The 20,050-nt window shown below is 40.8% G+C and overlaps 1 protein-coding gene across 1 annotated transcript in view; it reads right to left on the bottom strand.

Annotated features, from left to right (window-relative positions):
* Positions 1–14,334: 14,334 nt before the first annotated feature.
* LOC137256279 (general transcription factor 3C polypeptide 4-like) overlaps positions 14,335–20,050 on the bottom strand; it is a 28,931-nt gene continuing 23,215 nt past the window's right edge. Inside the window, exons 17-20 of the mRNA XM_067794019.1 lie at positions 19,834–19,980; positions 18,178–18,228; positions 16,952–17,047; positions 14,335–15,648 (exon numbers count right to left, since the gene is read on the bottom strand). Coding sequence (XP_067650120.1) covers positions 15,587–15,648; positions 16,952–17,047; positions 18,178–18,228; positions 19,834–19,980 — 356 coding nt within the window. The 3' untranslated portion in view covers positions 14,335–15,586. The remainder of the gene's footprint in view (positions 15,649–16,951; positions 17,048–18,177; positions 18,229–19,833; positions 19,981–20,050) is intronic.

Consider the following 20,050-nt stretch of genomic DNA (forward strand, 5'->3'; position numbering starts at 1 on the left):
AACCTCTGTACTTGATAAACAGGAAGTTGCACCGTTGCAACTACCATTTCCTGGATGTAGACTACAGCTAAACCACTTTAGTGAACCTCTGTACTTGATAAACAGGAAGTTGCAACGTTACAACTACCATTTCCTGGATGTAGGCTACAGTTTATGGCGCAGTGAGGGTCGGTCACTCGTGGGTAAAGTGGGGTAGTATTTCGTTCCAACCATTAACACTTACAAAGAAAACCGAAAGTACGGATTTGTACAAAGACTCTAATACAAAGATTATGTTATGTCATTAAGTATGCTCCTTAAAAGCGAGCTTAAAAAAAAAACGCACTCGCAAATCGCACGAAGATTAAACGTGAAATACCGCTTCACTGGCTATTTAGTAAAATAATATTTACCCTAGAATGATTTGTATGATTGCAACGAAAGAAATCGATATTTTCGTTAATTACGCTGACAAGAAACTTTACATTTGATGGTAGTTGACAACTTTTAATTTGGTGTCTTCTTACACGTTGTACTGGTAGTTTTACGAGCACTGTAACACCTATATATGTCATGTATGCGGTCATGTCTGTAGGTCCAAATATTCACACTATACAGAAGGAGTGTCTTTGAAAGTAAATGGCAATTTTCATGTTCGATTTGTGATACATCACTGGGCATCATGGCTTTCGACCTGGTGATTTTCTATTGAATGATTAATAATCTGTTCACAATTTCTCTTTTCGTCACAGCAATACCAATGGATTGTGATACTTGCATAGAAACGGTATATCTTAGTTACCAACAAAACATAACATCCGATACTTTTTGTTTTATATATACAAATGTTTCACTTAAAAGCAAATCCAATACAATTAACTAGGCAACTTCCAGTACAAATGGTTTTGATTTCAACTACCAGTACATGAGGATTACAACACCTTTATAGAGCTTACAGTACCCATATATTACAGACAGTTACGAGATACGTACCACAAACGAAATATAATAATACACACACACCTTCACACATACACCTTCACACATACACCTTCACACACACCTTCACACACACACACACACACACACCTTCACACACACACATACACACACAATCAATCAAAACCATCAGTTATAGCACTATGGCTGTCTAAGAGGGAACGATGGAGGGCATTAGGAAATGGGAAAATTCCCACAGAATTCGAAACTGCGAAGTGCATTTGTGTGCATCACTGGGTACACTTTGTAATTACCATTTCTGGTGTCCCTCGCCCTGATATTGCTAACAGCGGTGTAAGGCTATACTCACTCACCCTAGACCTAAGGGGGCATTATTAATGCTTGAACGTACATATTGGTCAGATTTTCTGTTTGTCAAATGTGTATTTTTAGATGGCATTGTTTCCTGCATTGACTAATGGAGTTAAATAAGCCAGTCTGACAGATGGTGATATACATGTCCAACGACCTTGACAAAGCATTGAGCTCTGTGGCCCAACACAGAAAACACGCAATGTTATAAAACCGACCACATACTTACTTATAAATAAAGTCTAAGGTATTTGTGATGATCGGAGTTGAGATGAGTTAGATCTTACGTCACACGAGCACTATTCCAGTTGTATAGTGACGAATTCACACAAGCGTGATTATCGGAAGGGGGTGAAGTGAAGTAAATATTTGCCCATCCAGTACAAATGTAAGTTTATATTTAAAAGTTCTATCATCACTTAAAATTACGTATATTTCAGATTATGTTTCTGAACGTGTTTGAGACAGGATAGAGGTTATCACCGTTAGACATGTGGTGACACAAGTGACGCGTGTGCTTGAGAAGCAGCATCAGGCCGCGGATAAGAGCAGTAGGATTGGCCAGCGGCCGGGAGACGGCTGGACAGGTGTGTGGTTCTCACTCCCTCACAGGCAAGTAGAGCAGCACGTGGTGGCTGAAACATTCATCTGAATCCGTTTACTGCATATACAACTCTTCCTTTTAACAGAAATCCATATTCTGTCATAGAACTCTGCTGTTATGTTGTGTTTTGTCTGTCTCACGGTGCCCGAGTCGTATTATTTTCCATACAGCCTAACCCTCCCTGCAGTGCTAAAGCTCTAAGTGAAGCAAGTCTAGATTTCCCCCGGTTCAGGTCTCCTTGAGTCTCTTGTTCAATTTATATAGGTTTATTTGTAATAATTAAAATATTTTATATGTTCAAAGATTAAGTCCCAGTTGAGCGTATCGATGCTCATTCTGTTGATCACTCGATTGTCTGGTCCAGACTCGATTATTTACAGAGCGCCTCCATATAACTGGAATATTGCTGAGTGCGGAGTAAACCAAAACTCACTCACTCAATCACTCACTCAAAGACTAAGCTATAGTCTATGCTTTGTGTTTTTTTATGCTTAATTTATATGTTGGATTCTTGTTTTACGCCGCACTCAGCATTCCAGTAGTATGGCGGTGGACTAGACAATCCAGTGATCAACAGCATGAGCACCGCTACGCATAACATAACAGAAAAGAGTTTTATGGCAGTGATGTGTTAATAGTTGAGTCTGAACCAGACAATCCAGTGATGAAGACCACGAGCAATCAACGCATCTATACGATGACACTTGTCAACCAGGTCAGCAAGCCTCACCACCCGATCCCGTTAGTCGTCTCTTACGACAAGCATGGGCTACTGAAGATCTGTTCTAACCCGGATCTTCACAGGTGACGAGTTACACGTTAATTTATTCTGTGCATTAGTTTCGTGAGTGTCGAAATTCTGCTTGTTGTTCCTAAAACAATAACAGTGCAGTATGGCCATAGATCCTTTGCCAAAGCAGCACCATGTGACCTGGAACAAACTTCCACAGAATCTCAAGGACTCTGCTGACTTTGTCATATACAAATCCCAGTTAAAGTATCTTTGTTCAGGATAGCCTAATCTGTGTAATTTGCTACACTCTATTTGCGTTTTGAACATGGACTGCAGGGATACCAGTGCATTATAAATGTGACGATGCTGCTGCTGCTGCTGCTGCTGGTGATGGTGATGGTGATGGTGATGATGATGGCGATAAAGAATCAGCTAGCCGATGACGACGCGTTTTCCATTTCTTTTGTCCCACGTCGTGATATAGCTGGTAGGTTGTAAACGGCATAAAACAGTCATTCAATGGATTGCCTGGTTCTCACGTGTCAGCATTTACAACACACTTTACGTCAAACATAAAATATAGACACTACGTTATAAATATGTCTGTGTGGTTCAGGCATAACACAAAATTACGCTGCATACATGATTCCGTCAAGAATGTAACAGTTACCCGCCCCGGTTCAACTTTCCCCGAAATAACGCTCCCATTCATTTTAATTGTTCGTGAAACTGTGATTACACCACCTTTGTAATTCAGGGAGGCAATTGGTGTCTGGTTATTTGAAGTCCCATGGGTTATGCGGACGATCGACAAGGAGCTGTAAATGAACATAGAGGGTACCACACACTGGTGTAACAAATATAGTGCTTTGAGTATACATTCGGGAGTGGATCTGGCACTTTGTATATTCTTCTGTTATTATTTATTATATGTAACTAATGTCATACAATAAGAACGTGGAATATTCACTGAAATAGTCATTGATAGATGTTATTGCCATATACTGGTGTGGCAAAGGCCATAGATCTTGTACCTATAGTACGAACCATAACAAGATAATGTATCGACCACAAAACAGTAATAGCACTATGTCATTCATAATCCTTTAATCAACTGAGGGGGCGGTGGGTGGCCTAGTGGTTGAAGCGTTCGCTCGTCACCAGAAGACCCGGGTTCGATTCTCCACATGGGTACAATGTGTGAAGCCCATTTCTCGTGCCTGCCCCCCCATGTCTGAACACTATTACCCGTGAAGATAACGTTAATAACTCGATTATCTACAGATCGCGCCCAGGTGGACCTCTATTTGCTTACTGCAGCGTTAATCAACAAACAAAATCTGAAGTCTCAATTGTCAAACGGCCAACTCTCAACAAATCTGTGTTGCATTACATATCTTCTAGAGGTATAATCAGTATGGGAGAGTACTGTATCAGTACATGTATCCCCCCCTCCACACACACACACACACACACACACACACACACACACACACACACACACACACACACACACACCACACACACCTGAGTTTACCTATAATGATTAGAAGCCAAAGGAATTGGGGACCTTGTGACCATTGTTCGTTTGTTTTGATACTTGGAGACAATTCCTCTACTCGGATTGAGACTTAAGACTTCAAAAACTTATAGTACAGGGCCTAGATTTTCGAAGCTCTCTTGACGCTAAGATATTTGTAAGTGACATACATTAACATTAACTTACGACTATCTTAGTGTTAAGAGAGCTTCGAAAATATGGACCCAGGTTGTTTTGCTTTGAAAATTGGACACAATCAGTCCAACTTCCATTAGAAGTGGAGAAAGCAAAGATAATCTCAATCATTTTCCTGAATCAATTTAAAACCATGACGCATGTTGTGATAAACAGAAACTCATATATCATTTGATTTAAATTTTGGGACTAGAGTTTGTCACATCATCCATTGTCGCCCCAAGCTCGACTGCATCTTGTGACGCAGGCAGCTCTACATATACTATCAAAAAAAGTAACGCATAGACGAGAAATCTGCTGCCAAAGTGTTGTATTTTCGAGCATAAATATACCCCCCCCCCCCCCCCCCAAATAGAATTTAGTGCATGACATCTTACACCAGCTTCGAATGTCCATACAACCATGTGGGTACTTTTAAACAACGAAGACGTTGAGCGCGATGGCGACGACGTAGAACGACCCCGACGTCAAGTTATCTGGCTCTCAGACCAATCTGTTTCAACAGTTTGACCGCATATCCTCTAAAGTCCAAGCACCCTGGCTGCTGTGCTCTCACCCGTAGCAGTACGATCACGCAACGATAGTACCCGGATGTACTGATCTTGGGCAGCAGTGGTAACTCGAGGTCTGCCTGAACTACCCGTTTGGTTGCAATGAGCTGCAAGCCATGGTGTCTTTCTCAGACTGACATTCAGACGCCTGGCCACAGAGGACTGGTAATCTCCAGCATGTATTCTAGAGTCAAGTCAGCATGAGTCAAGACGTGACATAGTGATTTGACCTTGAAACTCCTTCAAAACGAATGGCAATTTCTGAAAATAATCTTGGTTTTTACTGCTAGACAGTGAATACTCTTTGCTGCACAATTCCAACTAGAAGGTGATTTCTCTTTTGCGTTGTGGCGATGCCTTTCTAATCCTTGTAAGAAATCTCATCAAAATCAACATTTTCAGGTGAAATCATGTTGTCGACACTTTCGTTACATACTGTGAAGATTGTTTGAACATAAGTGGTAATTAGCAGATTTTCAAAATACAAATCACCTGTGCGTTTCTTTTGAGGGATAGTATATATCGGAAACATCCAAATGTTCATGTGGTCATTAAACCGCAGACGTTATTCACTACCTTTATACATGTTGGGACTTTCAGAATAAAGGAACAACCCATTATTTGCCCATGGAGTTTCATGCGCATTCGTGGACGACGTGAATGGTCACCCTTGTTATAACGCTCAAATCACCTTGAACACACGTTGGCGTTATAACAAGGGAAGACTGTGTAATCTTAAATCATAAGACAATGTCGAGTTATGCGTTATCTTCTAAAACCAACAAAATAGTTTATCTCGAAACCCAAACCACCTGAACTTAACTACACACTGAACTTCAGCACCTTGATAATGTGTGTATCGGAATTTGTGGGCATCTGTTAATCAGCTGTAGTCTCTGCCCCCTCTCTGTTCCCCCTCCCCGTCACACGTGCGTTCTCATCCAGGGTAGCTCTGGGTATCTACCGGGTGGGACAACTCTATCTCCCTGATGCGGGCTTGCACACTGCGGAGCGATCGCTGGACAGGTGGTGAATTTCCCGTGTCCCTCCGCTCTCATAAAGAGGCCGCGCAACTTCGGGTTGTCATTCCTGCCCATGCGACACGCCGAATTTGATACCCACCGGATGATGGTTAAGGGGAAATGAGACACTGACTGGGGAAATATTCCATGGTGGAACACAAGGTCAGTGTAAAATGCTATAATTTCGAATTTAATATTTCAAATTAGAACATGTCAGTGTACAATACTATTATTTCTATTAATGATTCAAACCGGAAAACGCCAGTGTTAAACACATTTACTTAGATTAATAATTCCAACTGAAACATTGTGTTAGTGTAAAATAACATTATTTCGATTAATGATTCAAATTTGATCAAGTTAAACTGAAATACTATATATTATTTCGTTTCAAGTTTCAAAGTTTATTATGTCTTCAAAGAATTGCACTTTAAGGATATTAATTTTCAATTTATACAGCATAAATGTAGGAGCATACTATTTAGTAATATTAATTAAATATCATTACAAGTAACAATAGTAACAAGAATTTTGCCCATGTTTGTATCATTAGAAATAATTACTTTGATGTTTCATTGTAAAATGGAGTTTAAAGTTTTACTTATAATATTTCGATCATATGACGACGTGCACGCATGCGCTCGCGCGTGTGTGTGTGTGCGGGCGTGCGTGCGTGCGTGCGTGCGTGCGTCTGCTTGTACTTGCCCAGGATGAAGCTGGTTTTAATGTGCTAGCTCGCTGATAAACCGTGCTGCAGTTAAGCATGAGTACCCCAATCAGACACTTAAAACTGACTCCGCTTCACCCACTAGCCCTTGTTGTACTCATTAATTCCGAGAGCTAGACAACAAGTATCATATTTTAACGTCTTTTAATATAACGCGGCCGGGGATCGAACCCGCGACCTTCCGCTCTCCGGGCGGACGGTTTATCCGCTACACCACGCGGGTGGTTCCAGAGACTAGGAGCTAGTCTACTCAAGAACATGTCGTGACGTTATAAGGTGTATATGCAGAAGCGCAAAAATAACTCACATCGAGGTAATCGAGGATAAATGTATTGCACGTGTTCGCGACATTCTAAACTATTTCACATCAAATTCCAGCTCTTCAATATCTTACATGCATCTTTTTCAGATTAAGAGCCACATGTATTAACATTTGCATTTAAATAACAAAAATATTGATATCTAAGACAATAACTGTTTTCCATTATACGGCCAGGTGTCGTTCACCATGTGATGAAAAGTCTGGATAAGCGAGGATACGTTTAACTTTGTATAACAGAATACACATGGGTCAAGTGATTTGGTGATATAAACAACATCGTTTTCCGAAATGCTCAATAACATGGAAGTTGAAGACCTGAAGATTTTCAAGATGACTCATGTATTTAAAGAGTGCTCTCACAGGATGTTTTCAAGAGCTGATAGTGCTATCGGGGAACTGAGCGATAATGGCGAACCTTCACAATGAACGATACTGATTATTTTCAAAAGTTATCGAAAATTAACGGGTTTTATCAGGGAGACTATATGTATGTTGTTAGATAATCCCTGGTTTTATAAAGGTATCTGCCATCATAAGATTCAAAACTTAACTAGATTCACTCACAATCACGACTGAACACATTGTTCAGAAATGAACCGCACTAAAATGTGATTTCCAGAACAAGGGAGAACATTATCAGCTTTTATAAGCTTCAGGCCATGTGTTAGTTTTCTCATTGTGAGAGCGGGTGTGTGGGCACAGAGCATGATTGCTTGAATATATCGCAGACAGAAATCTTTAGAACTGCACACACATGAAATTTCAAAGGCTTGAGTAAGCTGTGCAAGGTATACTTGTTAAGACAAGCAAAGGAAGTCTCTTTTTTCATTATATCATGTACACGTCTAAACAGCGAAAGTTTATACAGACTGGTTTGCTATGCAGCTTTACCTAAACATTCCAACAAAACGTTTTCACGTATGCAGATTTATACAGAAAAGGGGTTAAGTGACCAAAAGGGTTAATTTGATAAATTAAGTGTAAATAAGCATACATGTTCATTTATAGGAAAGGCACTCTTGCCCGATTATTTTCATGTACAGAGTCGGGTGTTTAATCCCCACTTTATCCGAATAATCAAATTTCATGATGTAATTCAGTTCACCATTATCCGTATTGTTCAGAACTACTCATGGTTACGTTACTATAACGTAACATAACTTATTGACTCTACATTGTTTCATATATTCGAGTCTGAAAGATGTATGTGATCAAAGTTTGTTGTTTCACGGTGCATGCAGTGTATTGAAGATACTGACGCTGTTCTCCATGTGGTATAACTGCTTTAATTCAACTTTAACCAACTGCCAACAATGCCGTTAACTCCAAACTCTGCAGCTGTCCGTAAACTGACACAGGTGTGTTAGGAATTCCTTCGATTCGGCCACCATGGCACGTTTCGGTATTGATGTTCTGAAAGAGCGTTGTAGATTTGCTTCTGGGTCTGAATATACCCAACCGAACTATGTCAACATAAGGATAATTGCTATGATTGAACTGTTATATCGATTTCTTGTAATACTTCGGATACCCCCAAATTAAACTGCATCCAAACTAGGGAGCTTTCTCTAAAACGTAGACAAATTCAGAGTAACCTCCCCTCGAATGAACCTGGGTTGGGACATATGGCAAGACGTTTGAACACCAGTTTTTTTCCCTACCGTCTCACAGGCAAATGGATATGTTTCAGTCAATGGCTTCACTCGCATTAGAGAAGTAGTGAGCAGCTTATTAAAATCAGACAGAGACTGATATACCCTTTTTAACAACTTATTTTTTTGTTTCAAAAGTTGTTTTACGTAACAAGGATACGTGTTTCCCGTTGACAGATCCGCACAAATTCATGAAACTCGCAAATTAATTTTTCATCATAATTCGTAATCCTAAGATCTCGTAACTTTCTCGTAGCATTTGTACGTCAAGTGTTACGGCATAGGGGGTAAGATTATTAGTAGCGCGCGACGTTCAATACCTCAGTGACACCAATGAACAAGCTGTAAAACCTTATCTTTCTGCTTATAAGCTGAATATGCGTTGTGTCTCATCAGTATTCGTGTAACATGTTGAAATAATCGAACCAGGACCCAAACATCCAGTGATTGACATGTTGAGCATCAATCCAAAGGTGTGTGACAATGAATCAAGTCACCGTGCCTGGCCACTCAATCCATTCAGTCGCCTCGTATAAACAACATAGGTTGCTATGGCCGACGTAAGCTGATTCCCGGCTTCCTTTGCGCGCTAACGTTCGCCAAAGCGTAGATCTATATTGCGATATGCGAGACGGGGCCCAGCTTATGGCCGACGCTATTCAACCCGGATGCCCACGGGTACTATCAAGCCTGAATGTGATAAGCTGCATTTTGATACAAGTGACATCCTGTGTTATCTGCGTTCATCATATACAACAAAGACCTGTAATTCAACCGGCTGGGGAACACTGAAAAATAGTATTATAACCTGTCTTGGACAGACGTGGATACTATTGAGTACATGATCAGTTTAACGTTTTGTTAACGGCAGAACGGTTCCCGTGCAGTTCTTTGTTATGCGACTGCGCTGCTACTGGCTTCCTGGTAAACTGTTTAAGGTTCGGTGAACTGTGGTTTAACATTGGTGCTTACATTGTTTGCATGCGGGTGTCTTCTCTTTTCGTGTGTCTGCGCGCGTGCGTGCGTGCATGCGTGCATGCACGCATTTGTGTGTACCGAGTCAGGACAAAAGAGGGTTTTGCAGCGAGACCACATTGCTATGCCATGTAGTGTTTTCACGTGGACGCACAAATGACTCTGAGCCCACCATTCCTGACGTTATCGCCTTAGTGCGTTTGTGACAGTAGGGTAGCGGATAAAGCGTTCGCTCGTCACGCCGACGTTATGGGTAGTGTGTGATGCCCATTTTTGGTGTCATCCGCAGTGATATTGCTGGAATATTGCTAAAAGCATTGCAAAACTAAACTCACTCACACCATAGTGCATGCGTCAGGAACTATAACAAGTACCATATTTTAAATTCATATGACGCTGCACTGGATTCGTACTTCCCGCAATCCGGACAAGTGGTCTATCCATTAGACCATGGTGTTGGTCTGGCTTTGTGGAACTACGTCACCAGTTCATATAGTAAAACGTTCTGCTGTCTGTATTCTTTGAACAAGTGCGTTAACTTAAGGACTCCACCGTCATAAGTAGCATAAACCCTCCTGTGTCAACTGTTGATACCATTGTCGGTTCAATATGTTTGCACACATGGACATATGGCTGTTTGTTCCGCGTAACCTTGAATTCTAGGGTCGATGATAAAAAAACAACATACTCCTGTGCATTAGAGTACATCATTAAAAGACACATGGGTTGCCCTTTTCCGATTTACTGTTGAATCTCTGAGAATTTTCAATATTCTTTACATCTCTTCTACAAAACTGCACCTTTACTGCTACGAAACAAACAGGAAACTGATGACCAATTGCACGTTTCTCTCTAACTTAGGGACGGGATAAAGCGTTCGTTCGTCACGCTGAAGACACGGGTTTGGTTTCCTACATGGGTACAATGTGTGAAGCCCATTTCTGGTTTACCCCGCCCTGATATTGTTGGAATAGTGTTAAAAACGGTAAATGTCTAAACTCACTCACTCACTCTTTTCTAGCTTAAGGCTACCTCGATTTGAAGTGCCACCTTCTCCCGTAGTTCGAACGGTTTAAGTCGCTTCAGACAATGAGGTGTGAATTACGTCCCTTGCTCAAATAAGTAGGACTAAAGCCAATATCGCCCAGGTCTGAGCTAAGGTGGCGACATGAGAGAAGCTGACACCTGTTGATCAATGTACATCAAACTTCTGCAACAGTATTGCAGGTGTTGAACTTGATGCGTCTATACACGGGATACGTCTGTACAAGGGATGCGTACATGTCTGGGACTTAATATGGAGTGGTGTTATACTTCCGTTAAATATGAAATTTATACCTTTTAAAAATAATCAACGAATTTAGCCAACTAGTACACAACTGTACTGTAGTGACAGAAAATTGAGAGTAAGTACTTGCTTAACCTTACCGTAATTTCACAGAGCGAATGGTATGAAGGAAATAAATAAAAAATTAAAAAATGGATAAAAAAAATATAATAAAAATACGTACATTACAAATAACATATCTTTTGTTCTTTTCCAGATTATTCACCAGCACCAGGTGCCTGTGAATACACATTTCCAACTACCTGAAGTTTAGGAAGTGACGGATTATTAAAGCTGTCCGCTGACCCGAGCAGTTCGCAACAAGACTTACTTTTGAGTGTTTTGTTCGTTCGGCTCGCGTTACTTTGACGGCACATACATCATACAACGCAGCAACGACTGATTTCAGGATGTTTAACGCCCCAGCTAGCCCGAATGTTGTATCACAGAGACCTGAATACATACTGGTAACCATTGAATCCTGCTTACTCTTCGCTGATCCAAGACAGAGACAAGCATCGTTTACTGTGTAGGAGACAAGCGTCGAGGAGCAAGGACCAGTGGTTCCTTTCATCAGGGAGCCTTTATAGAGGGGGACAAGAAACTCCTCGAAAAGCCGCTGAACGTATGTCTCGGGTCGTTACGTAACCAGTGTAGCCAATATGGTGGCAGCGTAGTATTTAAGATTGAGCCCGGTTTTTTTTCAACAGCTGATTAAGTTCGCTGAGTGTTGTAACAACTGAAATCCAACATGTAGAAGATAGGTAAACTATTTTGTCACTTCAGTTTAAGTTAAATAATTGGTATTAGTGTCCGTATTAGGACAGTAGATTTGTAGTTAAGTTTCAAGTCGGTAAGTTATAGCTCACTGGCTTCTAGTCTCGATTCATCGCGAAGATAGACTAAATTGTGACGGTAAAAACTTCTTTCACACATTCGTTTAATTTTTTGAAGGAGAACATACCTTTAGTTGAAAGGTATTTGCAAGTAATTGTGACAGTCTCATGACTTTAAAATTGTTCGGGTGTAATTGAGGTGTGTGAAATATATGACATTTCGCCATTGAAATGCTATATGCCGTTGTTTGAGTATTCCTAGTTACTTCCTCAAAAACATCTTCCACATACATCTTTAATTCATATGAGGGGAATGTATTATCAGGTGAAATGTGTTCGCAAGTAATAGTGATAGTTTCATAATCTAAAAAAGAATGTTAGGGTGTATTTCAGGTGTGTGAAAAATATGATATATAGCCGATCTGATCTGATTCGCCATTATTGCATGAGGGTTATAGTTCCATAACCTCTTTCTTTTTTGTTGATCTTATTATTTGACAAAACTGGAAAGGTGTTTTAGAACGCTTTGTGAGAGTTATGAACTTTATTTCTGAGGGCAGTGTAACAGTGTCAGTAAACATTTTGTTAATGTCCTTTACATTCCCCACATGCCATAAGATACATCTGAATTAATTATTAATGTAAACAAAAAAAATGTTTCAAAGTAGATTTTTTAAAAGGACAGCTGATGCTAGCACGTGTTCTCGCGATACTTTTGCGTTCTTTAACATGTTTTGGGAGGGAAGGCCGCGGTGTATCATTTATTCTTTCATTCATTCATATATGTATTTTTTCTTTTATTCTTTTTCTTTATTTCGTTCATTCATTCACATAATTATTGCTCTTAATTCTTACTATAATTCATTCATTCATTCATTCATTTTAAAATTCCGACTGATATAAACTGACTGAAGTTTTGTTAAACCTGGGATAATCTGCAACGTATATACTCTGTATAGTCCCCCTGGTTAAACACAACTGAAGTTGCACTGGGAACGAGCCAGGTCACGGTGTGCGTTGGAGCATGATGAGGCACACGTTAATTAGTACAATGGTAAAGAAAGCAAGCGAGTGACCTATACCTGTTGTAGAGTATCCCTGCTTTCACAAAACAACCTGAACTAAGGTTAACCTTAACTCCCATTCATTAACAATGCACTAAGGTTACCTTAGTGAGTTTCGATCACCTTAGTGACCTAGTTTCACTGAATGACCATCCGATCTCGTTAGTAGCCTCATACGATAAGCACGAGTTACTGTGGACACATTCCAACTCCGACCTTCGCGGGTTGTACTGAACACAGCATGCCTCAAGAGTGGAAGGTCGCTGGTACCATTCCCAGCTGCAAAAATCCAAATAATATCAAAAGGTTGTAGTTGTTGGTTTCTGATGAGCTCTAGGTATTCGACTGGGTTATTATAAACTCGCTCCCTTTCAGTGGCTGGTCGGGAATATTAAAGTGGACAGCGGCTAGGAGTTTCAAAGTTTCTCGGTACTGTAGTCAGCACTATCTCGATAGTGTAGTTACCACCATTACAGATGTGCACGCAGATGTTCTTCCGCTCATTGTGGTCTGGGCTGGCTAGGTGCATGTCACTGTTGTTAGAAGAATGGGGATTGTGTCAGGATACATGAATATATGTCTCCAAAGAACAAGGACAGACCTTCCCTTTGATAATAGGCAACGCCTCTCATCACCTTCCACTGCTTTCATAAGTCAACTCTATCAAAAACAACAGAATCACCATACTTCGGTTAACCAAAGATGCCCACTTCTGCTTAGTCTTTGTTGTAAGGTGCTCTCGTTAGGAATGAGTGAGGTTAGTTCTATGTCGCACAGATCAATATTCAGCCATAAGGCGAGGGGCTGTAACCTCTGGAACAACAGACTGATCTGGTATAGAAGAGAGTGCTCTGGAGGATATTTACGATGGGCAAGTTTAGGACTTCATGATGGGCAAGGTTCTGCCTTTATCGGCTCAATACACATTAAGAACACAGGTTAAGATAATACCTGTTACCATTCTTGCTGCAAGGTGAATGATATGGCTGACTTTCTTGGAATTATCATGCAGGCAGCCACTACACATGCTCTCTAGATACCCCATAGTTACATACTGACACAGACATGAAAAAAGAAAGTTTGTGTGACTTGTACACTCGGAATGTTGACATTTTTGCCCTATCAATGAATGAGTGTGCACTCAATTAAATGTAAGCTCCTGTGGTGGATACGACCCACTTGGAGCCCATTCACAGCTGGGTCAACAGAGGCATAACAAAGTTAGTCTCCTAAGGAGTCCCACCTGTTCTGTCTGCCTCATGGAATGAAGACAAGAACTATAAGCTGCTCCATGGCCAATCATCCAAGACCTTTCTGTAAGCCATATCCCATGACCTGAATAAGGGCACTTTCGCAACGTTGCTTTTAGCAGCAACTGATTGCTTCCCTAAAAGAAGAAAAAAAAACACAAGGTCCATGCTTTAGCATTATTTTCTAAGTCCCTATTTGTTTATGTTCCCGAAGATAGCTATTACATCAACACCAACAGTGTGGTAGTCTAGTGGTTAAGCTGTTGGCTTGTTGTGCTGAAGACTAGGTTTCTGCCCCTACACAGTACAATGTGAATTTGGTGGAACATAGCTAAAAGCAGGGTAAATCTACTCACTCACTCTATTACATCAACAATAAAGGGACAGAAACACATGATAAAGTTTTTGAGCCAAATTTACTTGATGGGCTTATCTGTAAAATAAGCAATAGTCCCCACAAATGATGACTAATTACAAGCATGATGCATTGGTTGTCTATTTGACTCCAGAACCCTTCAAAGGGCAGCTAAGTACAGACTGACATGGCAGTTTCATCACCTGTCCATCTCAAATGGATACACTTGAAAATCACTGAACATCAAACCCATATTTTAAGGGTGAATGTTCATTGTATAATATCACAGGCAGCTACATTCTAGCCATATCCTGGCACTTCACAAATGACCTGAACCAGGCGAATAACCACAAGAAGTCAACCACAATTATTGCCTTCTTTTTTCCATTCACAAGTATCATACAGTGGTGACCTGGTAAGCCCAAACGGCCTTTCAGAGCTGATCCCATAGTAATGTGTGGATGATGGACACTTTGGTAGTTGGATACCAAGAGGGAGTGATGTAGTGGGCGATTGTCCACCCTAGAGTGTTCAGATGGTCCTGCAATGATCAACAGTCAACTCCAGATAGTCCTGTCATTGATGGTCCAGACTAGAGAGTTTTAGATGGTTCTTCAATGATCAACTGTCAGTTCCAGACAGTCTTGTCATTGATGGTCCAGACTGTTGTAGATAGTCATGGAGAGATTGTCAGTCTGTGTTAGTCCAGACTGAGGTCACACAGTGCTTAACAGGTAGTTTCAGATGGTTATGCCATTGATGGTATGGACTAGAGAGTTCCAGATAGTTACACACTGCCCAAAAGTCCAGCAAAGGCAGTTTCAGTTGTTAGGTCATTGAGTATCCTGGCTGGGGTGTTCCAGATTGTCATGTCCTCACCTGTCAAGACTAGAGTGGTTGAGATGGCTAATGACTGACAGTCCCTGCCAATCCAGATGGCCATAGTGACTGACAGTCAATGAGTGTTCAGTCAATTTCAAGCTGTCATATCGTTGACTGTCGTGGCTGGACAATTCCACATAGTCATATCATTGACAGTCCTGGTTGGACAATTCCAGATAGTCACATCATTGACTGTCCTGGTTAGAGAGTTCCACCGTTGGCTGTTGTGACAGCTCCAGCAGTTTCACACTGGTTGACAACTCAGAGCAGCTGTCCCTCACACAGCGCACAACGGGTCAGATCTGCGGTCAACCAGGAAATGTCTGCAAGAACACATATGTACAATGATTACCCAGATTCAGTTTACTTTGGTTAGCAATATAACAGTCTGTTACAGCAGCCTATAAATCTTCATGTCTGACCAGACTCTCCACAATGTTGTGATTACAATTTACATTTTTATGTAAAAAATGAGGTTATAACATTGTTTTCTAAAAATACTTTGTCAGGAGGGTATTATTATTAAATGTCAGCAGTGACTGGCTGGTTTGTTGTATAACGCTGCAATCAGCAATGTTCCAGCTACATGGCAGCGTTCTAAATATTCGCGACTGGACCAGATAATCCACTGATCAATAGCATGAGCATTGATCTACTCGCCACTGATTGGGATACGATGACATGTGTCAACCAAGTCAACTCGCCCGATCACCTGATCCAGATAATATTGAATCTTACAGGCAAATTGGATTGCTGAAGACATATTCTAACCTGGACATTCTATGGTGTCAGCAGAGACATGGAAGTAATACTAAATATGCAAGCAAGCATATGCTTCTCTTTGTTAAGATAAAACTCTGCTAGTACTCTGGATGCATTGATGGCTCAGCCTGATGACTGCACTACCTCCCTTTGCTGGCTTTATATCAAACCAAGTGTGAATGCTGGAAAGTTGTAGGTACCAATTACAAGGTTTCTGTCATGTCTGACAACCACTTCTTTAGCAAACAGTAATGCTAAGAGGTAGGAGTTCCTGCATGAATTTTGACGTTTCAGACCTGTCAGTTTGTCTGCATGATTCTTTCTATAAATCTGATTTGCACACCGAGCAATCATCTTTACTGACAATGGCAAGCTAGGTTGTAATGGCTTATCTGATTGGCTACTGTGAGACGGTGGAGCCAGAAAAGGGAGGTAATACAATTATCGGCCGAGCTGTAGATGCATCCAGTGTACTAGTGGAGATTTGTCAGAACGCATACCCTGGAGATTATCGAGGATGGGTGTAAATATGATCTTTGAACAACGGCCAGTATTCACCAATGAGAGAAGTATGGTCGAGGAGGACAAGCATCCTGATTTCATAACATCAACTATCACATAATCAAATGTGAAGAAATCCTTGTACTTTTTGTAAGTGTGTGCCACACTCAGCCATATTCCAGCTATAAGGCGGCGGTCTGTAAATAATCGAGTCTGGACCAGTCAGACCAGTCTGTGCATCATTATACTGGTGTCATCTATATGATAACATGTGTCAAACAAGTCAGTGAGTCTGACCACCCTATCCCATTTGTTGCCTTTTATGGCAAGCATAGGTTGCTGAAGGCATATTCTACCCCGGACCTTTCAGTTGCTCCATTTGTAGGGAGAGGGCGCCACATGTCTGGCACTTCCTGTATGGGGTCTGGTCACATGGCAGCAATGTCAAACAGCACGCCCCTGGAGATATAATAAACTGTCATGAATGTTGAATCTATGGACCAATCATATCTTCCTACTGAATAGATCAATTCATCATATTTTTAAAGTTAATCTGTCATGGACATAGAGACCTTGACAGTTGTCTGAGTTAAAAAAAAATAAATATTACCATTTTTCGTAACAATGTCTTTGTATACTGAACAGCAAAAGAAAGTAAGTTTTGAAAAAAATGAAATATCATAAAAGTAGGTGTTCAAGTTTATGTCTTCCACTTCACCAAAAAGGGAGTTGCATTTCTTTTGCTGTTCAGCATATTTTCACTACCATCATTCCTCAGTTGTAATATGACCTTGACCAGTTGATTATAAAAGAAGATAGCTCCATTTTATCAGTAGGTTAACGAAAGGAAGCAATTATAATGGGTGTTTGGTAGTGTGACTTGGGGTTAATGCACTTGCCTGTCTTTACAAAATCCTACGCTCGATTCCTCACATCATTCTCAAGGTAGATAAGCATATTGTGATGGGGACTAACAATGTGTTCTCCTCTGTCGTGTTAATGGCAGAATATTGCTAAAAGCAGCATTATTGTACCACACTCACTCGCTTACTATGAATTAAAGATAGTTAGCATGGTACCTTTGAATTCGACAATTTAAAAAAACAAAACAACATATACCCACAGGGTTCTGTACGCTTCTGAATTATCAAGGCATAACAAATATGTTAAAATCTAAAGAGAACTCTGTGAGCAATTTTAGACAAACTGGTAAATAAGGATACATTGGACCTGTACAGAGAACACGTTTCCGAGAAGTAAGCCATGCACGGCAATGAGCAAACACATTTGGTTTGTGAAAGGGAGAGCAGATGTAGGCTAGTGCACGTGCAGTGCATGATGATGAAATTGATTCTGCTCGTAGCTGCACATGCCTTGCTCATAACACTCTCATATGATCACATCTGTTGCCCCTTCCTTCACAATGGCAATCACTAGTGAGCAACACTCAGCCACGCTAATACCGGTCAATTGTCAGGTCGGTGCTAAGCTTATCCTTGTTTGCCAGTAGGTGGAATCATTTCTACAAAGCACATTTGAAAACGTCAAGTTAACAATGGACAGACAAACTATGACAACCAAATACTTACCAAATGTATGCCCATTGACACATTTACAGCTTGAGTGATCCATCTGGAGACCTGCTTATGTTAAGGATAACTGATGAGTGCATATGTATATAAGACAAGGTGGCGACATGCTGAAACACATGATCTGTGCAACCAAGGGAGGCAACTATGAACAGCAGCTGATGCATGACTATCAATTACTTTCCACAAACAACACTGACTATTCTCACCATTCAGGGGAGGCAAGCATAGGGAAAGTGGAACTATTCACATCATTCCCGAGGAAGGTAAGTATACTGTGCTGGGGACTAGTGGTTCCACTATACTAAATCAGAATCACATGCTCCCCGAACGAGGACCATATGGAAACAACTCAAATGGACAGAGGCCTGTGATAGCTGTGATTGGATGAAACAGTTCAAGATGTTAATGTTTTTTAATAGCACATCCATCCAGTAATTAAAACTGACCACAATTTTAAGCATTTAGTGCTGTCATTTTTATCACCCTGACTTAGGCTTATGTGTGCACCGATATTTTCAAGTAGGTGACATTTGGCGCGGAATGGAGGGTTGATGTGTTCTGCCTCCTGTGCTTGGAAAAATCGCTGGACAAGCTGGACAGAATCTGTGTTTTTTATAGCTTAAAGGCCAGACTGTACCCTTATGTACATGGAATGGCTGTTGATAGCCTGTATGTTTTTTTAAAAAAAATATAAGGTTACTACAGAAGTCTATGGGAAAACATTTGGTGTGGTGTAACCTTAGTTGCACCATTCCCAGGGGAGGCAAGCATGGGGAACTAGAACCAGTCACACCATGCCCTAGGGAGGCAAGCATGGGGAACTAGGAACCAGTCACACCATTCCCAAGGTAGGCAAGCATGGGGAACTAGGAACCAGTCACACCATGCCCAAGGGAGGTAAACATATTGCGCTGGATACTAGTCTCACATTCCCTAGGGAGGTAAGCATGTAGTGCAGGGGACTAATCTCACCATTTCCATGGGAGTCAAGCATGGGGTGCTAAGGACTAACCTCACCATGTCCAAAGGAGGCAAGCATAGTGAGTTGGTAAATAGTCTCACTGTTCCCAAGGGAGACAAGCATTGGGAACTATTCTCACTATTTAAATCCATGTCCTGGTGGAGAAGAGCATTGTGGGTGATAATACCAGTTAACCTGCATATTGCACTCCACAATATGATATATTGCGATGCACTTTTTGCTAACTTGTTCACCCGATATGATCGGTAATTTCTGTGACCATATTGGTAATTTTCATGAAAATGTATTTCGTTTATATTATACATTAATAATGTTTATTGGTCATATAACTGCATTTGTGTGACATTTAAACCATATAAATAACAAAATTAGATTGGTATCTGTACTTTTTTCCATTGATCTCTTCTACAATCACATCAGTGTCCTTCCAGTGGCCAGTGTAACTGTTTCAAAAGTAACAAATCTGTAATTCCATTGAACTACACTTTCCCAATGTACTGCAATACGCCAATGCATAGTACAATATATTGCACTATGACACAATTTCGGCAAAACCCAACCATAATTGTGACTGCTTTCATCCTCAATGGGAGTTCTGGACTCGTGTCACTCAGTTCTTACAGGAGGCAGGTGACCTCGACTCACTTGACAAGCTGGTTTGGAAAGGATATTCTGTTCACAGATTGTGCAGGTGGAAGGCGGGATGTCCATCACACGGCCCATGACTCTGACAACGACGTCTGACTCTCCACACTTATGTAAAGTCTCGTTAGAACTTTGTTCCAGCCACTGGCACATGTGGGTTAAGATTCTTTGCTCTGAAGTGACATAATGAGATATGTTCAAAAAAAGCAAAAGAAGTCCCAAAATATTCAGTTTATATACTAT

Source organism: Haliotis asinina, chromosome 11, assembly GCF_037392515.1.
Source record: "Haliotis asinina isolate JCU_RB_2024 chromosome 11, JCU_Hal_asi_v2, whole genome shotgun sequence".
NCBI classification, from domain to species: Eukaryota; Metazoa; Mollusca; class Gastropoda; order Lepetellida; family Haliotidae; genus Haliotis; species Haliotis asinina.